We start from the raw sequence: 21,997 nt of genomic DNA on the forward strand, positions 1-21,997 counted from the left end.
TGACAGCTCAGAGCCTGGAGCCTGCTTCAGATTCTGTGTCTCCCTCTCTCTCTGCCTCCCCACTCCCACTCATGCTCTGTCTCTGTCTCTCAAAAATAAATAAAAACATTTAAAAAAAATTTTTTTTAATCCATTGATATGCTGCTTACAAGAGACCCAGTCTATGGCCATATCACCCTGAAAGCGCCCCATCTCATCTGATCTCAGATGCTAAGCAGGGTGGGGCCTGGTTACTACTTGGATGGGAGACAAGAGACCCAACTATAGCCTTAAAGGCACACAAAGACTGAAAGAAGGGATGGAAAGTCATTCAAATAAATGATATCCAAAAAAAAAAGAAAAAAGAAAAAAAAAACAGTGGCAGCTATAGACAAAAGATACTTTAAACTAACAAATGTAAAAAGAGACAAAGGTGATTATTATATAATGATAATGGGGCCAATGCATCGAGAGGATATAATAATTGTAAATATTTATGCACCCAGGATCAGAGTACGTAAATACATAAAGTAAAAACCAACAGAACTAAAAGGAAAAATAAACAGCAATACCAAATAACAGTTGGAGACTTTAATAACCCACTCTCGACAATCAATAGAACATCTAGACAGAGAATTAATACAGAAAGAAGAGATTTGAAAACTATAGACCAAACAGGCCTAACGTACGCATATCCAACAATAGAATACACATTCTTCTCAAGTGAAAATGGAACATTTTCCATGATAAACTACATGTTAGGCCACAAAACATCCTTAGCAAATTCAAGAAGATTAAACTCATACCATGTATTTTCTCTAGCCACAATGGTATAAAACTAGAAATCATTAACAAGAGGAAAACTGGAAAATTCAAAAATACATGGAAATTAACATTCTTGAATAACCAGTATAGCAAAGAAAAATAAAGGGGAAATTTTAAAAGTATCTTAGACAAACAAAAATGGAAACATAACATACCTTAACTTATGGGATCCAGTAAAGGTAGTTCTAAGAGTGATGTTCACAGCAATAAATGCCTACAGTAAGAAGCAAAATCATGCCAAATAAACAACCCAAATCTACATCTTAAGGAACTGTAATGAGAACAAACTGAACCCAAAGTTAACAAAGGAAAAAACAGAGAAGACTCAAATCAACAAAACTATAACTGAAAGGGAGACATTACAATTGATAACACAGGCATATAAAGAATCATGAGGCTACTATGAATAACTATACACCAATAAACTCAACAACCACAGGAAATGGAAAAATTTTTAGAAACATACAACCTACCAAGACTAAATCAGGAAGAAATAGTCTGAAGAGATGAATCACTAGTAAGGAGATTGATCCAGTAATCAAAAATCTCCCAACAAAGAAAAGCCCAGAACCCGATGGCTTCACTGGTGAACTTTACCAAACATCTGAAGAAGGATTAATGCCAATCCTTCTCAAACTTTTTCAACAACTGAAGAGAAGGGAATACTCTCAAACTCATTTTACAAGGCATGTATCACTCTGATACCAAAGCCAGAAAAGGACACTATCAGAAGGAAAAAAAAAAAAAAAATACAATATCCCTGGTGAAAACAGATGTAAAAATTCTCAATAAAATACTAGCAAATCAAATTTAGCAGCCGTTTCAAAGAATCATTTGCCATGATCAAGTGGGATTTATACTTGGAATGCAAGCAAGGATAGTTCAACATATAGAAATCAACAATGTGATACACACATTAATAAAATGAAAGAAAAAAATCATATAATCATTTCAATAGATACAGAAAAAGCATTTGACAAAAATGTTTTATCAACAAATATTCGTAATTCATATTCAAACTGTATTATCAACAAATGTTCATAATTAAAACTCTTAACAAATTAGGTATAGAAGGAACATACCTCAACATAATAAAGGCCATATATGTTGGCCATAGCTAATACCATACTCAATAGTGAAAGGCTGAAAGCTTTAGCTTTTCCTTTCAGAAACAAGACAAAGGTACCCACTCACCATTCCTATTTAATAGAAGGCCTACCTATAGCAAACAGGTTAAAAAAAATTTTTAAGGCATCAGAATTGGGGAGAAAAAGCAAAATTGTCTCTATTTGAGATGACATGAATTTATATATAAAAAATAATCCTAAAGACTCAACCAAAAAACTGTTAGAATGATACCAAATTAATCTACAAATATCAGTAATGTTTCTGTGCACTAACAATAAATTATGTGAAAAAGAAAGAAAACAATCCCATTTATAATAGCACCAAAACAATAAAATACTTAGGATTAAACTTAACGAAGGAGAAGAAAGATCTCTACTCTGAAAAATACAAGACACTGTCAAAAGATATCAAAGAGGGCACAAATAAATGGAAAAAGGTAACTTGTGTTCATAGAAGGGAAGAATTAATAGTATTGTTAAAATGTCCATACCACCCAGAGCTATCTATAAATTCAATGCAATCACTATCAAATCCCAATGGCATTCCTTAAAGGAATAGAAAAAAAATCCTAAAACTTGCATGGCACCACAAAGACCCTGAATAGCCAAGTGCTCCTGAAAAAGAGTAACAAAGCAGGAGGCATCACACTTCCTTATTTCAAGCTATACTATAAAGCTACAGTAATCAAAACAGTATGGTACTGGCATAAAAACAAAGAGATCAGTGGAGCAGAAATGAGAACCTGGAAATAAATCCAAGTATTTATGGTCAGCTAATATTTGACAAGAGAGCCAAAAATACTTAATGGAGAAAAGCAGTCTTTTCAATAAATGGTCTCGGGAAGTTGGATATTCACATGTAAAAGAATGAAACTAGACCTCTAACTTACACTACTCTTAAATATTAACTCAAAGTGGATTAAAGACTTAGGCATAAGACCGGAAAAGATGAAACTCCTATAACAAAGGAAAAAAGCTCTAAGACATGGATCACGGTGATGATTTTTTGGACAGAACACAAAAGCACAAGCAACAAAATAAAAAATATACAAGAAGAGAGTACACCAAACTAAAAAGTTTCTGCACAGTAAAAGAAACCATCAACAAATTAAAAAGACAACATACTGAATGGGAAAAAATATTTGCAAGCCACCTATCAGATAAGGGGTTAAAATCCAAAATATATAAAGAACTCCTAAATTCCTACAACTCAATAGCAAAAGAAAGTCCACTTAAAAATGGGCAGACCTGAATAGACATTTTCCAAATGTCTTCCAAAGAAGATATATGAAAGGCCAACAGATATGTGAAAGATGCTCAACAGCACCAGTCATTAGGGAAATGCAAATCAAAACCACAATGAGATATTACCTCATGCCTATAAGAGTGCCCATAATCAAAAAGACAAGAGATAACAAATGCTTGTAAGGATGTGAAGAAAAGGAAACCCTTATGCAGTTGGTAGGACTGTAAACTAGTACAGCCAATACAGAAAACAGTATGAAGGATCCTTTAAAAAACTAAAATTACACTGAACCTATGGTCCAGCAATTCCACTTTTGAGAATATATCCAAAGGAAACAAAAATACTAACTCTAAAAGATACCTGTGTCCCCATGTTCATAGCAACATTATTTATAATAGCTAAGACATGAAAACTTCCTAAGTGTCCATCAATGGATGAATGGATAAAGATGTGGTGTATACACACATACAATGGAATATTATTCAGCTATAAAAAATGAGAAAATCCTTCCATTTGGGACAGCATGGATGGACCTTTAAAGCATTATGCTAAGTAAAATAAGTCATAAAGAGACAATTATTGTATGATCTCACCTACATGTGGCATATTTAACCAAAAAGAAAATTCCTAGAAAAAGCAATCACACTTGGAGTTACCAGGAGGAAAATGGGGGGAGGGAGAATTGGAGAAAGATGGTCAAAAGGCATAAGCTTCCAGGTATGAGATAAATAAATAAATACTAGAGATGTAATGTACAAAAGGGTGACTATAATTAACACTGCTATATGACATATATGAAAGTTGTTACAAGAGTAAATCCCAGGAGTTCTCATGACAGGGAAAAAAACATTTATTTTTCTTTTTTTGATTTCTCTTTTTACTGACTGTATATAAGATGATGGATGCTTATTAAACTTATTATGATAATCATTTCACAATATACGGAAACCACTATGCTGTACACCTTAAATTTATACAGTGTTGTATGTCAATTATATCTCAATATACCTGGAAAATTTAAAAAAAGAATGAGGTTGGGGCGCCTGGGTGGCGCAGTCGGTTAAGCGTCCGACTTCAGCCAGGTCACGATCTCGCGGTCCGTGAGTTCGAGCCCCGCGTCGGGCTCTGGGCTGACAGCTCGGAGCCTGGAGCCTGTTTCCGATTCTGTGTCTCCCTCTCTCTCTGCCCCTCCCCCGTTCATGCTCTGTCTCTCTCTGTCCCAAAAATAAATAAAAAACGTTGAAAAAAAAAAAATTTAAAAAAAAGAATGAGGCAGATTTTATTCATGCTGTGAGTTTATATATATACATATATATATGTGTGTGTATATATATATATAGATGTATATATAATCTTGTATGTATGCACACAATAACATGTAACATGTAAAGAGTACCAAAATATGTTTCAGTAAAAACAACATACTAAGCAGTGTGCATGGTACACTCCCATTATAGTTAGTGAATAAAAAAAGGATCTTTATGAACTTGTACATGTTTTTTTTAATTTTTTTTTTTAATGTTTATTTATTTTTGACAGAGACAGAGACAGAATGCGAGTGGGTTAGGGGGAGAGAGAGAGGGAGACACAGAAGCAGAAGCAGGCTCCAGGCTCTGAGCTGTCAGTACAGAGCCTGATGCGGGGCTCGAACTCACGAGCTATGAGATCGTGACCTGAGCCAAAGTCGGATGCTCAACCGACTGAGCCACCCAGGTGCCCTGAACTTGTACCTGTTGAGATGATTTCTTAACAGTGATTATTTCTTGGAAAGGAGTCTACAAGGATAACAGAAAGGATAGTGATGTTTCGTTGTCTACTTCTCTGTATTATTTGAATTTTTAGGACTTTTGTAATGCTTGTATTACTTTTCAACAGAAACATTATTTTAAACATTAACATAAAATTGCTATAACAATTGTTCTAACTAAATGGATAGTTTGAAAGGATCCTGTAAAATTTATTCTCTGGATAAAGAGTATTAAACTTTTACCCTTGAATCACAGATCCCATAATTTCATTGTAAATACACTCCCACCAAAATTGGTAAAAATATTTGTAAACAATATAACAAAATCTAGCCAATTCCTTGAATAATTATACAATAAAAATTAGTAAGATCTCAACAAATGCTATTATATTTTACAAGCAGTTCCTTTTTTTAACATTAAAAATCTTACATTTTCCCAATATTCAACAGACATAATAAGGACTTCATTATTTTTTAATAAATATGGTTTACCACGCTAAAAACACTTTTGGCCCATAAAAGATTTGAAAACATGATTTATACTCATCAGGTTTCAGAAACAAAAGGCGGCTCAAATCATTCCATTTCACTCCTCAGATGAAACAACTGAAACCTGTCAATTAAGGGACCTGCACTAAGTCAGAGTGGGACAAAAACAAAACTGATTTCTCGGTTTGACCTCCAAATGTGCTAATTAGTTTCATTTTTTAAGAAATAATACAGACCAAGTAAGTGAGGCAACGAGGGGCGTTCTGGCTTTCGGTTTCTGAAGGGTGAAAGGACAGAAAATGCTTAGAGCAGATACCTAGACACAAGAGTAAGGTATGGCAGGGAAAGATGCAGGAAAAGGACCCAATACTAGACAGTTCCATTCTGGTTCTGAATAAACTAGGAAGCGTAAGAGAAGATAATGATGAATCAATTCTTATTTTTGAAAATGGTTTACATTGGAGGGCTATGTTTGTATCACGGAGAAACAAATACCCACTCGAGGGCAGCTCTAGGGTCAAGGGAATTTGAATGCTAGTCTCTAACAGGAAAATCTATCAAAAGAAAAAGAAGAGTATTCAAACCTCCTTTCATAGCTGTATGATACTCAAGCTACTCAAATCACTCCCCAAAATCTTTAAAAATTTCTAAAAAGGGAGAGAAAGCCTTGTTAATAATGTTTTTCTAACAAGGTAATTTATTTAGTTTACTCTGTGCCAATTCAATACTAAAACACGGTTGGATTTTTTTAATGTATTAAGTGTACACCCTACAGTTTACTGGTATCCTTTTAATAGCATGAATATGGTATTACATTTATGATCTTTTCATAACTTTGTAGATAATTTTCTTATTTAATGACTAAGGATTCTTAAGATAGTTACAACTCATGGTATTTGCTTTATTGGTCTTCCCTATGACCGTATGCTACTGTACCCTTAGATGAGGAATGCAACCAGAGCTCTGTGTTTCTAATGAGGAATGGGGACAGAATTAGTGCCTTTACCTTCAGCTGCTACTGGAGGCCAGCTGCAGGCCTCGTAAGCCATGGTGGATGCAGGTTGGCAGTCATCAAAAGAAACTGCATTTGGGGGTAATCACAAATGAACTTGCTAATAAAGAACTATTTATGTTAAATCAGTGATTCTCAACAAGAGGTGCAGGGATCACCTAAAGGTCCCTTAGACACTTTCAGGAGTCTGCAAGTTCAGAACCCTTTTATAATGAAATATTATTTGCTGTTTTCACTCATCATCATGAATATATGTTAGAATTTTCCAAAGGCTATATATATAATATGTGACAATATATAAAGAAAATGGTCAGCATTTAGAAAATCTACCTAATACAATGAACAAGTACAAAAGTGATATGACAGAGTACAAAAAGTTCACTGATCCATGGCTTCAGATTCCACTCTGCAACAAACCTATAAGAAACACCACTTACTATGTTTTGATCTAGTATCAAAGAGGCCTATCTATCTATCTGAAAAGGCTTCTAAAATGTTCTTCCATTTTCTAACTCCTATAGACATTTGTGTGAGGCTGCATTTTTTAAACATCTATCAACCATAATAACATACAGCAACAGACTGAATGCAGAAGCAGCTTTAAGTATGCAGGTGTCCTCTATATTAAGCCTGACATTGAATAAAACTGCAAATATAGAAAACAATGCCACTCTTCTCTCATTTTTTGTTTAGAAAATACAATATTTTTCATTAAAAAATATTATAACACGTAGTCAGTTGTTTATTATTATTTTTAAATAAATTAAGAAATATAGTTAAATGTTCTCAGTTTTCATTTCTGATATACCCACATAAACAAAAGCTCCTGGGGAAGGGGGGTCTGTAATGTTTAAACATATCAACAGGTCTTCAGACCACAAACTGGGAATCACTGCATTATATAACTAAAAATGTTTTTCTGCTATAAAAGCACACTTTTATATTTTTTGCAGCTTTTTTATACTTTGCTGCAGTTTTATTTAACTATTAAATATTACATATAACTTAATATTTAAGTTAATATATTAAAATGGGGCTACTACTGAACAACTCTATTCAGTAAATTAACTGAAGTAAAAGCCAAAATGATGGTATAAAGCCAACCATAAATGAAGAAATAAATATGTAGTCTGATTTACCTGTCTGCCCCTTTGTACTGAATTAAACAAGTTTAACCATATCAAGCAGTTCTTCATCCCTGGTATATGGTCCATTTTGGGGCAGACCATATCACACAAGGGAAAAAATAGAGGTCATGGGTGGTTGTCTCCACTCATACCTTTGGTTATTTGTCTCCCTAAACATGTATCTACTTCTAAACTACCATGCTCCTAAATCATGGGGACTCTGTGCATTCTCTCAGTTCCATCAACTAACAAAATAAGCCTGCACCCAACGTAGAGAGAGGATGATAGTCAGAGGGATGTTTTTCCACAGCTAAATTATTTATAGGTAACTTGGAAAATGCTTTTTGTCCTGTCCTCTAAAAAGAAAATATAACTCAAAAGGGAGTAAGAATCATGGCCCGAAATCCTTCCTGGAATGAGACAATCACTAAACAAATAAACAAACCTGCCTGCCATGAGTTCCAGCCTAAGGAACATAAAAAAAGCTACACCAAATGAAACAAAAAACACCATACAGTCATTCTTAAGAAACAGTAGCACAGACCTTAAAGATAGCACTACTATTTCACTGCAATTTCAAGGGATACTCAGGACTTTCCTGGGTTTTAGTTATGTAAAATGAAACACCACAATTGAGCTCCTTGAGGTCTCTTTTACCCAATTAGTGGTACTGACTATAACCTATTGAGTTTGAAGAAAAAAGATTAACCTTGTGTTGGATAAAGTAATAAAGTATGAATAAATGTATGAGGCACAAAAACAAAAGCTAATTTTCATAGTAAATCAAGAAACTCACGAGTACAGATTTCAAATTCTGGATTGATCACTGAGATTACGGAAAATATAATTACAAATTGGGCCAAAGGCTTTAGGAAGTATGAAAAGGTAGGAATTAGCCTCAGGTGGGCTGCAGAGGCTCCTCCATTTAGAAAAGAGTTAGTATGTCAGTACTCACTCTAAATGTTAATGTACTAAATGCTCCAATCAAAAGACCTAGGGTATCAGAATGGATAAGAAAATAAGACCCATCTATATGCTGCTTACAAGAGACTCATTTTAGACCTAAAGACACCTACAGATTGAAAGTAAGGGGATGGAGAAACATCTATCATGCTAATGGTCATCAAAAGAAGCTAGAGTGACCATGCTTATACCAGACAAACTAGATTTTAAAATAAAGACTGTAACAGATGAAGAAGGGCATTATATCATAATTAAGGGGTCTATACACCAAGAGGATCTAGCAATTATAAATAGTTATGCCCCAATGTGGAGGCACCCAAATACATAAATCAATAAATCACAAACATAAAGAAACCCATTGATAATAATACCGTACCAGGAGAAAACTTCAACACCCCACGTACAGCAATGGACAGATCATATAAGCAAAAAACCAACAAGGAAACAATAACAGATGTATTCAGAACATTTCATCCTAAAGCAGAATACACATTTTTCTCAAGTGCACTGGAACATTCTCCACAATAGATCACATACTAGATCACAAATCAGCCCTCAAGTACAAAAAGAGCAAGATCACACCTTGCATATTTTCAGACCACAATGCTATGAAACTTGAAATCAACCACAAGAAAAAATTTGGAAAGACTGCCAATACTTGGAGATTAAAGAACATCCTATTAAAGAATGAATGGGTTAACCAAGAAATTAAAGAGAAAAGGAAAAAGTACATGGAAGCCAATGAAAATGAAAACATGACAGTCCAAAACCTTTGGGATGCAGCAAAGGCAGTCACAAAAGGGAAGTATGTAGCATCCAGGGATTCCTAAAGAAGGAAAAAGGTATCAAATATACAACCTACCCTTACACCTAAAAAAGCTAGAAAAGAAAGCAAATAAAGCATAAAGCCAGGAAAAGAAGGAAAATAATAAAGATTAGAGCAGAAATCAATGATACTGAAATAAAAAAAAAAAAACAATAGAACAGATCAATGAAAACTGGTTCTTTGAAAGAATTAACAAAATTGATAAGCCCCTACCCAGATTGATCAAAAGAAAAAGGAAAGGATCCAAATAAATAAAATCACAAATGAAAGAGGAGAGATTGCAACCAACACCACAGAAATACAAACAATAATAAGAGAATCTTATGAGCAATTTTATGCCAACAATTGGGCAATCTGGAAGAAATGGGCAAATTCCTAGAAACACATACACTACCAAAACTGAAACAGGAAGAAATAGAAAATTTGAACAGATCCATAACTAGTAAAGAATTGAATCAGTAATCAAAAATCCCCCAACAAACAAGAGTCCAAGGCCAGACGGCTTTCCAGGGGAATTCTACCAAACATTTAATGAAGAGTTAACACCTATTCTTTTGAAGCTATTCCAAAAAAATAGAAATGGAAGAAAAACTTCCAAACTCATTCTATGAGACCAGCACTACCTTGATTCCAAAGCCAAAGACCCCACTAAAAAGAAGTACAGACCAATCTCCCTGATGAACATGGATGCAAAAATTCTCAACAAAACACTAGCCAACTGGATCCAACAATACATTAAAAGAATTATTCACTATGACCAAGTGGGATTTATTCCTGGAATGCAGGGCTGGTTTAATATCTGCAAATCAATCAATGTGATACATCACATTAATAAAAGAAAGAATAACAACCACATGATCCTCTCAATAGACGCAAACAAAGCATTTAACAAATTATAGCATCCTTTCTTGATAAAAACCCTCAAGAAAGTAGGGATAGAAGAAACATAATTCACAATCATAAAGACCATATACAAAAGACCCACAGCCAATATCATCCTCAATCAGGATGAGAGCTTTTCCCCTAAGGTCAGGAACATGACAGAGATGTCCACTCTCACCACTGTAATTCAACATAGTGTTGGAAGTCGTAGCCTCAGTAATCAGGCAACAAAAATAAAAGGCATCCAAATCAGCAAGGAGGAAGTCAAACTTTCACTCTTCGTAGACAACATGATATCTACATGGAAAATCCAAAAGACTCCACCAAAAACCTGCTAAAACGGACTCATGAATTCAGCCAAGTAGCAGGATATAAAATCAATGTACAGAAATCAGTTGCATTTCTATACAGCAATAATGAAGCAACAGAAAGAGAAGTCAAGGAATTAATCCCATCTACAATTGCACTAAAACCCATAAAATGCCTAAGGAATAACCTAACCAAAGAGGTGAAAGATCTGTACGCTGAAAACTATAGAAAGCTTATGAAAGAAACTGAAGAAGACACACAAAAAAAGGAAAAACATTTCATGCTCATGGATTGGAAGAACAAATATTGTTAAAATGTCGATACTACCCAAAGCAATCTACATATTCAATTCTATCCCTATCAAAATAACAACAGCATTTTTCACAGAACTAGAACAACCAATTCTAAAATTTGTATGGAACCAGAAAAAAACCCAAATAGTCAAAGTAATGTTAAAAAAGAAATCCAAAGGTGGAGGCATCACAATTCCTGACTTCAAGCTGCATTATAAAGCTGCAGTCATCAAGACAGTACGGTACTGGCACAAAAACAGACACATAGATCAATGGAACAGAACAGAGAACCCAGAAACGGACCCACAAATATGGCCAACTGATCTTTGACAAAGCAGAAAAGAATATCCAATGGAAAAAAGACGGTCTTTTCAGCAATGGTGGTGAGAAAACTGAACAGCAACATGCAGAATAATGAAGCTGGACCACTTTCTTACACCATACACAAAAATAAACTCAAAATGGATGAAAGACCTAAACGTAAGACAGGAAGCCATCAAAATCCTAGAGGAGAAAACATGCAACAACCTCTTTTTTCTTGGCCACAGCAACTTCTTACTTGACATGTCTCTCGAGGCAAGGGAAACAAAAGCAAAAAATGAACTACTGGGACCTCATCAAGATAAGAAGCTTCTGCACAGCAAAAGAAACAATCAGCAAAGCTAAAAGGCAACTGACAGAATGGGAGAAGATATTTACAAATAACATATCAGATAAAGGGTTAGTATCCAAAATCTATAAAGAACTTATCCAAGTCAACACTCAAAAAACAAATAATCCAGTGAAGAAATGGGCAAAAGACATGAATAGACACTTTTCCAAAGAAGACATCCAGGTGACACATGAAAAAACGCTCAACATCACTCATCATCAGGGAAATATAAATCAAATACAAATACAAATCAAAACTACAATGAGATACTACCTTATACCTGTGAGGATCACTAAAGTTAACAACTCAGGCAACAACAGATGTTGGCAAGAATACGGAGAAAGAGGAACCCTTTTGCACTGCTGGTGGGAATGCAAACTGGTGCAGCCACTCTGGAAAACAGTATGGAGGTTCCTCAGAAAGTTAAACATAGAACTACCCTACAACCCAGCAACTGCAGTACTAGGTATTTATCAAAAGAATACAAAAATGCTGACCTGAAGGGGCACATGCACCCCAATGTTTATAGCAGTGCTATCAGCAATAGCCAAAGTATGGAAAGAGCCCAAATGTCTATCGACTGATGAATGGATAAAGAAGATGTGATATACAGATACAATGGAATACAACTCCGTGATGAAAAAGAATAAAACCTTGCGATCTGCAACAATGTGGATGGAATTAAAGGGTATTATGCTAAGCAAAATAAGTCAGGGAAAGATATCTTATGATTTCACTCATACGTGGAATTTGAGAAACTCAACAGATGAACATAGGGGAAGGGAAGGAAAATAAGATAAAAACAGAAAGGAAGGCAAATCATAAGAGACTCCTAAATACAGAGAATAAACTGAGGGTTGCTGGCAGTGTGTTGGGTGGGGGGATGGGTTAAATGGGCAATGGGCATTAAGGAGGGCACTTGTTGAGAGGAGCACTGGATGTTATATGTAAGTGATGAATCACTAAATTTTATTCCTGAAATCATTACACTATATGTTAACTAACTTGGATTTAAATTTTTTAAAAAATGAAAATAATTTTCAGTATGGTATGACAGCTGAAATAAGACTGATTTGAGCATAGTAGGTTCATAATTACATATTAAATGTCATTTCCAATAGAACTTCAAACACAATATAAATGAAGTAGCTTGTATCTCCCAACCAAACTTTGGGGCTTACAGCTAATTAACTCAACACTCCTAATATTTGAAAGTAAACTGCTAAAACCAAGCTCTTCCTTCATGTGCATAAAATATTCATAACTCCTTGTGAAAATAATTATTACAACAAAATAAGCTTTGAAATTTGAAAATAAAAGTCCAAACATAATTTCCTCATCTAGAAAGAACTGAAAGTATTTACAATTGCTCTAAAGAAAATAAATACTTAGGTATAATCTAAAAAAACCTGTATGGATCTATATCCTGGGAATGATGATGATGAAATAAATGAATATACTGTGTTCAAGAGTAGAAAGTTTCCACATATCAATTCTACACAAATTGATCCATGTTTAATGCATTTCCCATTAAAATCCCAAGGTGTTTGTAGACAAAAATAAGCTTATTCTAAAGTTTATATGCAAAGGCAAAGGACCCAGAATAGTTAAAATAGCCAAACTTTAAAAAAAAAAAAAAAAAGCATAACATAAGAGGAATCACTACCTGATGTTAAGGCCTACTATGTCGCCTATAATGAAGAAGTCTGACATTGGCAGAGGGACATATACATACATAGATCAACAGACTACAGAATCCAGAAATAGACCCACAAAAATATCCCCAACTGGTTTTTGACAAAGGTGCCAAATTAAAAGGAAGAAGGATAGTCTTTTCAACAAATGGTACTAGAGTAACTGGGTACCACAGGCAAAAAAAGAAAAAAAAAAAAAAAGAATCCCAACCTAAACCCCACATCTTATACAAAAATCAACTCAAAATGAACTTGAAAGTAAAATATAGGGGTGCCTGGATGGCTCAGTCAGTTAAGCGCCTGACTCCTGATCTTGGCTCAGGTCATGATTTCACTGTTTGTAAGCCTGAGCCCCGCACTGGCTCTGTGCTGACAGTGCGGAGACTGTTTGGGATTCTCTCCCTCTCTCTCTGCCCCTACCCCACTCATTCTCTGTGTCTCAAAATAAACTCTAAAAAAAAGTTAAAAATTAAAAAAAAAAAAAAGAAAAGAAAACATAAAACCATAAAACTTTTGGATAGAAACACAGTAAAAAATCTCTGGAGCTACAGGCAAAGGGTGATAGAAATAGGCAAGGAATTCTTACATTTGACACCAAAGTACAATCCATAAAAGAAAAATCTAATAAACTAGATTACATCAAGATTTAAAACCTTCCCTCTGAAAGACCCTGTGAATAAGATGAAAAGACAACCTACAGACTGGGAGAAAATATTTGCAAGCCCCACATCTGACAAAGGACCTAGATTACCTATAATATATAAAGATTCAAAAATCAATGGTAAATGCACCAACAATCCAATTTAAAAATAGGCTAAAAATATGAACATGAATAGAATCTACAGATGGCAAATAAGCACATGAAAAGATATACACCATCAGCCATTAGGAATAATACAAGTTAAAACCACGACACAGCGCTATATACCTATTGGAATGGCTACAGTATAAAAGAGCGAGAACATCAAATGGTGGCAAGGATGTGGAGAAACTGGATCACATATACATTGCTAGTACAAATGTAAAATAACACTGCCACTCTAAAAAGAGAATGGTGTTTCTTACAAAACCAAAAATGTATTTATCATACAACCCATCAAGTACACTTTCAGGCACAGATCCCGGAGAAATGAAAATTTATGTTTACACAAAAAACTGTACAGGAATGCTCATAGTGGCATTATTAGTTAATAGTTAAAAACTGGAAACAACCCCAATGTCCTCCAATGGGATACACCATAACACTCAGTGGTACATCCATACTATGGAATACTACTCAAGAATAAAAAAGGAACACACTATTGATATATACAACAATTTGGATGGAGCTCTAGGAAAAAAAAAAAATCTATTCATCTCAAAAGCTTAAATACTACATGATTCCACTTATATATCATTCTTAAAATGACAAATTTAAAGAAATAGTGAACAGATTAGTGGATGTCACAGGTTAGAGTGGAAGGAAGGCAAGAAGGTAGCTGTGCCTATAAAAGTTGGTAGCGCAGGATCCTTGTGATAGAACTGTTCTGCATCTTGATTCTGGTGGTGGTCACATAAATCTACACAAGTGATAAAACTGCAGAGAACTAAACATATACACACACACAAACACAAATGAATTCATGCAAAACTAATGAAACCTGAGTAAGGTTGATGAATTGTATCACTATCAAAACCAATTTCCTGGCTGCAATATTGTAGTTATGCAGTATGTTACTGCTGGGGAAATTGGATGAAGGGTATATAGGATCTCTACATATAATTTTCATACAACTGCGTATCAATCTATAATTATCTCAAAATAAAAAGTTAAAAGCACTTTTTTAAATCCAGCAAGAAAAAAAAATTGAGGACCCTATACAGTTAACAAGTATTTCAAAGATATCATTACAGATGACTGATTTTCATGCTCCCAAGTGGGCAGCCACATAATTAACCTCCATCTACTACTCAGAATCCACAGATTTATTTTTCCTCTCTTCCTTCTTTCTCCTCTTTCTGCCAACACCCTATAAACCTCCTTCATAACTGGTTGTAAGAGAGAACCACAGCATATGTGTGTGTATGTATATGTGTGTACAATGCAATGCCATGTTCTCTCTAGTTTTATACAAACATACACAGAGGTGGTTTTTGTTTTTTTTATCATTATTAGCATTCTGTGCTCTTGGTTCCCAATTTCAAACCCTACGATTTGGCACATTTTATACTCCCCTTTAAAAACAATTAAAATGTTTGTTGTTTTTTGTGACAGGAATTGCTTTCAGCCCCTACCTCCAAGCCACCTCAAGGTAAGCGGCCCCTTAAAAAAAAAAAAAAAAAAAAAAAGTTTCCGTATGTTTGCTCTGCAGTTTGGGTTGATCACTGGTGAAGCCTACACAATATGGTATCTTCTGTGCACTCAAGCAGAAGATAATAATTGCTAATTTTATAGAGTAAGTTAGATACTTTTTCTAACCACTGATGTACACTCTATTAGTAAGCCACTGCTCCTGGGCTTAGCATTGGTATATTGAACACGGTATACTATACAAAGAAGTACAATAACATACCCTGTATTAAAAACACCCAATTAATACATTGCAGAAGCTAATTTACTTGTAGTTCTGACTTGCCCTTCCTCAGAGAGATGTCACAGCAGGCATTATTCCCATACTTTTCCCCTACCTTGGCTTTCCAAACTACTCATCAGTTTTAATAAGCCCTGACTCAGGGCTTCTGTTTGATACACACATACATACACATACACACACACACACACACACACACACACACACACACACACACATATTCATGTGTATATTGTATATGCATTTACTTCTATGTAATTTTATCATGTGCACATGATATACATACATATGAGTTAGCATCTAATATAAATTCTCTGTATAACAATCATGGGATAGTACTCTTTTTCCAACTTGTTATAAGAAAAATACCTTTTTTTTTTAAAGTTTATTTATTTAAAGAGAGAGAGAGCAAGCAGGCATGCATGCATACACACAGGGGAGGGGCAAAGAGAGGGAGAGAGAGAATCCCAAGCAGACTCCACTCTGTCAGTGCAGAGCTCAATGTGGGCTCAATCCCACAAACGGTGAGATCATGACCTGAACCAAAATCAAGAATTTGGCACGATTGAGCTACCCAGGTGCCCCAAGAAAAATACCTTTCTGGGTGCCCGGGTGGCTCGGTCAGTTAAGCATCCAACTCTTGATTTCAGCTCAAGTTATGACTGCATGTCTTAAGATCGAGCCAGCCCTGCATGTACTCAGAACTGGGCATGGAGCCTGCTTCAGGTTCTCTCTCTCCCTCTCCCCTTCTTCCCTTCTCCCACTCATGCTCCCTCTCCCTCCGCCCCTTGCCCACTCACACACCCTCTCCCTCTCCCTTTAAAAATATAAAAATGAAAATGAAAAAATAAACGTTCTGCTGTATTCTCAGGCTAGTAACTCAACATTCTTCTACCCACCTCTCATGTTAGTTTCTATTTGGGGGGATAAGGATATGCTCTGCTGCCAAAAATGTCTTTTACAAATGTTCAAAGAAATAAAAACAAAGTATTTTTCTTGTGGCATTTCTTACACAATGGCCCCAAATGTCAGTTTTATACACTATAGCTATCAGTGTACTGTTTTCAATTTTAGAGAAACACTCCGGTAATCAAATGATGTACTTACCCAAAATGACTAAGATTCGTGGAATTAAACACTCATTCATTCATTAACCTTCCCATTAATGTATAAATTTTTTGTATCTTGCTCTTAAATATACAATCTTAATTTTTTCCTAATCTTCCTCAGAAAGATAATTTTTAAAATATTAAAGAAATAGTTTCATTTCTAAGCAAATCTGAATTTCAATAAGCAGTCTTAACAGAGTATGCTCTTAAATACCCAATGAAAAACGATATCAAAACAGCACAATTAAAGCTGTATAAGTTTTACCTTAATTCTTCTCTCGGTGTCATCTAATTTTAACTCTGCGGAAACCAGTTTCTTTGCCAAATCATCTCGTTCAGGTAGGTGTCTAGCTTCAGAGATCTTTTTCAGTTTCTGCAAGGAAAATTTTGTCCTATATAGTTCTCCTTCAGTATCTTTCACCCTTTTCTCAGTTGCCCGTTCTTTCTCTTGAGATTTTCTTAAGCGTTCTTTGAGTGCTGTAATCTCATTGTTATGATGAGCAATAAGTTGTGAGATTTCATTTTCCGTATCTTCAAACTTATTCAGGGCTTTCTCCTGTCTGTATTGAAGCCTTTTCAAAGCCTTATTTTCTTTTAGCAGCTCAGCTAACTTGACCTGGAGTTCAGTTACTTCATTCTGCAATTCATTGATTTTTAGCAGTCTTGCAGAAAGAACCCGTTTTGTAACAAGATCAGTATCTTTCCGAAGTGGCTCCCTATTGAGGCTCTGGGAGCGAAATCCCACTCGGACTCCCTTTCTGTTTGGTGGATCCTTAGGGCTTGGCTTCCTAGCGGCTAAAAAGGAAACAGTAACAATGTAAAGTGAGAGCCCTACCAATGTAATATTACTTATTCATTCTAACACAAGTGGATCCATAACATTCTTTAATTATATTGTTCCTTAAAAAATGACCTTACAAAATTTAAGTATCAGGTTTTAGAGGTCTTAATATAATGTTAATGTATATAAATATACATATATTTATATACTAATGTTTTTATTAAGAAACATTCAGAATCCTTTTAAGAAAGGTCAAGAATATTCTGACTTATCAAAATGATATCTCAACAGTTTACAGGGAATTATTTTACACTGCTTTAAAATATGGCAGTATGAGTGGTAGCCCCCTCTCTCTGCCCCTCCCCCATTCTCACTCTGTCTCTCTCAAAAATAAACATTGAAAAAAAATTTTTTTTTTAATGCCAGTATCAGGCTTTACCGTTTTCAACTTTATAGATAAGATGGCAAGCCAGAATTCAAATATGGTCATCATCACCATTAGCATGGTTTAATAAACACTGGAGAAAACATTGTGATATTCAAGTAATTTATGCCAAGATATTTGGGATTATAATTCAGAATGATGAAATGTACGTTTTCTCTAAATTAACTAGAACTTTTTCTTTATTTGGGGAAAGAAGATTACAACATATTATACAACAAGAAGACTTGGGTTTGGGGCTCTGATTTACCACTTAAGAACTTCCTAGGCAATTCGGCTAAATCTTTCCAGGTCTATTTTCCCCACCCATAGAATTAGGATAACAGCACCTATATAACTAGGTTGTTGTGAGGACTAAACAAAGAATTCATATAAAATAGGAAGTTCTCCACAAATATTCTCTGGCACAATAAGAACCTAATCCCATTTATCAGCGATTAAAAATGAAAAACACTTTTAGCAGTACAGACATGATTTTAAATGCTTGCTCAGGGGCTTTCTTTGTGTAAGGTTCAATCAAAAACATTTGATGCAATTTGAGAACAAGACAAAAACAAAAAAACTACACCCTAAAAAATATATGCATATGAAATCCTTAAACTATACATATTAAATAACATTTCGCAAAAATTTGGAATGTCATTATTTATACTAAAAGTTCATTAAACTTAGGCCCCAGTGTACAGAGCCCCTGTCCTTTAAAAGAGGCATCTGGAAGCCTGCCACAGTTGAGAATAATGAACTTTAATCTCCAAGGTGACTGCAGTTTTTAAGAAGGAAATGCATTCCAGATGAAAAAAAAAAAAAAAAAGAAAAGAAAAACTAGAAAATTTAACCTTTCCCTACCCATCTCTCTAGTCATGGATACCTTAATTCCATTATATAAACAAGTAATATTTACAATTTACATTACAAAATTTCACTTAAAAAACAGAAGATTCTAATGACTGTGATTTGAATGTGTACTGATTTGGGATTCCAGTTCTAAAAATGTGTGAATACACAAAAGGAAGTGGTAATGATAATAAATGAGGGAAAGCCTACTTGTAACTCTGAAACTACACTATCCAATATAGTAGTAGTCACTAGCCACATGTAGCCACTGAGAGATTTGAAACGTGGGCAGTCCAAACTGAGATCTGGTATACTGTGAAGTACATACTGAATTTCAAACACTTAGTTCAAAAAAAAAAAAAAAAAAAAAAGCAAGCACAATGTTCCAAACATAATGTTTTATATTAACTACACTTAGAAACAATAATATTTTGGGGGTGCCTGGGTGGCTCAGTCAGTTAAGCGTCCGACTTGATTGGACTCAGCATTCATGAGATCAAGCTAGGCATCAGGCTCTGGGCTGACAGTATGCAGCCTGCTTAGGATTCTCTCTCTCCCTCTCCCTCTCCCTGTGCCCCTCTCCTATGCACGTTCACTCTTTATCCAAATAAATAAATAAATAAATAAGATTTTGGATATGTTGGTTTAAATGAAGTCTATTATTAAAATTAATTTTACCTGTTTTTCTTTTGTAATATAGTTATCAGACAATATAAAATTGCATGTGTGGCCTACATTTGTGACTTGCATTATATTTCCTGTGGATAGCACTGCTCTAATTTTAAATTGGGGCATCCATCATTTCAATTTTCTTTCTTTCCCAACATACTGAGTTAGTAACAGTTTTGGTATCCATATACTATTATGGAATATGTACTCAACTCTTAGAATGACAGAAACTTTATACATAAAAATGATTATAAAGATGAGTATTAATTCTTCCAAATTTCTGTTTTATGTATAAAATCATATTACTCAGCAAACAAGATTTCATACAAATAGAAACTTATTTGAAAAGTTAAAGCCTACATAAGAATCGACAGAATTTTCCTCTAATATACTTCAGCTATTCAGTCAAACAGAAAGGCCTTCCAAAACCAACTTTTTCACATCCTAATAACTGGAACATTGATTTACAGCATATTCTATTCATATGACTACAAACTGATCATAAAAAGGACACTTAACCTAATTCAAAAATATTTCCTAAATGCCATTTACTTATTTTCATTTTTAAAACTATCAAGATGAAATACAGTGCTAATTCAAGTGAGAAAAGAAAAGATGATTGACTGTCATGTATATCACTCTTCATTTGCCCCTTGCTAAGTCAGTATGAAAAAGAGGGTGAGAAAGTACTGCTTTTTTTCTTCCTTCAGGTGATAAAAATAAAATAGGACTCCTTTAAAAAACATGCAGTAAAAAAAATGTAGTAAAGATGAATTACATATCTATAAAAAAACTTGATATTTATATTATTGGTAACACACGAAATAGAAAACATATATAACATGTAATATACAAACATGTATAACCTAAACTATCATCAAATTTTATCATTATGCATATAACTTTTGATAGAACAATTTCATTTTTAAAAATAATTAGATATGCTGATAATTAAAAAGAGAAAGGAAGAATATGCTATCAAACATTCAAATCCACAAATTCAAGTGTTCAAGATGCTGTTTTAATTACATGTGTTCTTTCCTTAGTTTATTATACACTGGCAGTTGCAACTTAAATAGCATATTCTATTTAACACTAACTCAGTGTTTAAGGAAACACTAAAGTGCTTAAGTGTAACTGGTATGGTCCTGTTGATTGATCTAAGGTAGACAAATTACCACAGATTTTAATTCAGAAGGCAATACAAAGCAGAAAATAGTAAAAGTCAGACTAAAGACAATAACAGATTTTTCTGGGTGATGTTGGAACTGTTTTTCATAGATTTTTCTCAATTATCTTCTTAAATAAGGTAAGGTTTAAGAATTCTCTTTAATTAGGTAGCCTCCTAAATTGCTTTGGGGAAGTAGTAAAAAATTAAAGTATTCCTGCAAGTAATTCACGAAGTATGTAAATTATTTCTTAGGAGTAAATGGGTATTGTCTAAGATTCAACCCTAAAGTCTGTTTATTCTTAATTAGATAGCAAAAGTTTAATATCAGATCATGCTTTCAACCACAAAATCAAAATAAGAGGCTCACACTGAGGAAAAGAACAAAAAACTTGTAGCACTGTACTGGAGAAAGAAAGAAAAGAAAGGAAATAAAAGAAGAGGAATGAAAAGGAAAGAAAGGAAGAGAAAGAAAAAGCACTCAATTGTTATAAGTATGAACATCCCTGGGAAGTTAGATCAGGGGTCCATGAAAGGGTTGCTTTCAAAATTAACATATATTCTTTGCTGATTTTTTCAAAGCGAATGTTACTTTTCAAAGTAAAAATGTATAAAGGCAAATTTAATTACACCCCTGCTTAAATCTATTCTATAGCTAACTATTTCTCCACAGAAACAGACAGTCAATATATTATTAGAGGATTCAAGGAGTTTCATGACCTGGCCCCTGTTTCAGTTCCCAGTTTTACCCCTCCCTGCCTTGCAATCTAAACTATATAATCTTTCTAAATGGGGCTGTTATAGCTGTGCTGCATTTATTAATGAACACTATAATTAACTCATTTGCCTTAGTTTATAATTCTGTAGTGTATTTTTCTACGGTAGTCCTTACATATTTTGTCACTAAGTACATCAGAGGTTTTTTGACCAGAAATTCATTAAGACAAAGAAGAGTTTTCTAGAATATTGCCTTGTCAAATATGTATTAATATGTAGTTCCAGACTAGTAACATTTTAATAAGACAAATTATTTCTAATGATTAATCTTGTTTGCATTATAACACAGTTTAATAGAAAACAGAGTGGTGGTCCCAAGTCCCAAATTCCATTTCTAGAATTAATTTGAACTTTTGTAGTAAGCGCTGTGTAACCTAGAGGAAGTAATTTTACTCAATCTATAAAAATGCCCCTTAAGTATTTTATAGCAATGTCTTCTGCTGCTTATTAAAAGTGGAGACTTAAAAAGGTACTAC

General features: G+C 34.3%; 1 protein-coding gene across 5 annotated transcripts in view; it reads right to left on the minus strand.

Annotated features, from left to right (window-relative positions):
- The window catches only part of LCA5 (lebercilin LCA5), a 95,235-nt gene that overhangs the window by 34,581 nt on the left and 38,657 nt on the right, over positions 1–21,997 (minus strand). For all 5 annotated transcript variants that reach the window (XM_078447105.2, XM_078447107.2, XM_078447103.2 and 2 more), the window contains exon 3: positions 17,116–17,645. In XM_078447105.2, coding sequence (XP_078303231.1) covers positions 17,116–17,645 — 530 coding nt within the window. The remainder of the gene's footprint in view (positions 1–17,115; positions 17,646–21,997) is intronic.

The sequence above is a fragment of the Panthera onca genome, chromosome B2 (genome assembly GCF_046562875.1).
Source record: "Panthera onca isolate mPanOnc1 chromosome B2, mPanOnc1 haplotype 2, whole genome shotgun sequence".
In the NCBI taxonomy this organism is placed as follows: domain Eukaryota; kingdom Metazoa; phylum Chordata; class Mammalia; order Carnivora; family Felidae; genus Panthera; species Panthera onca.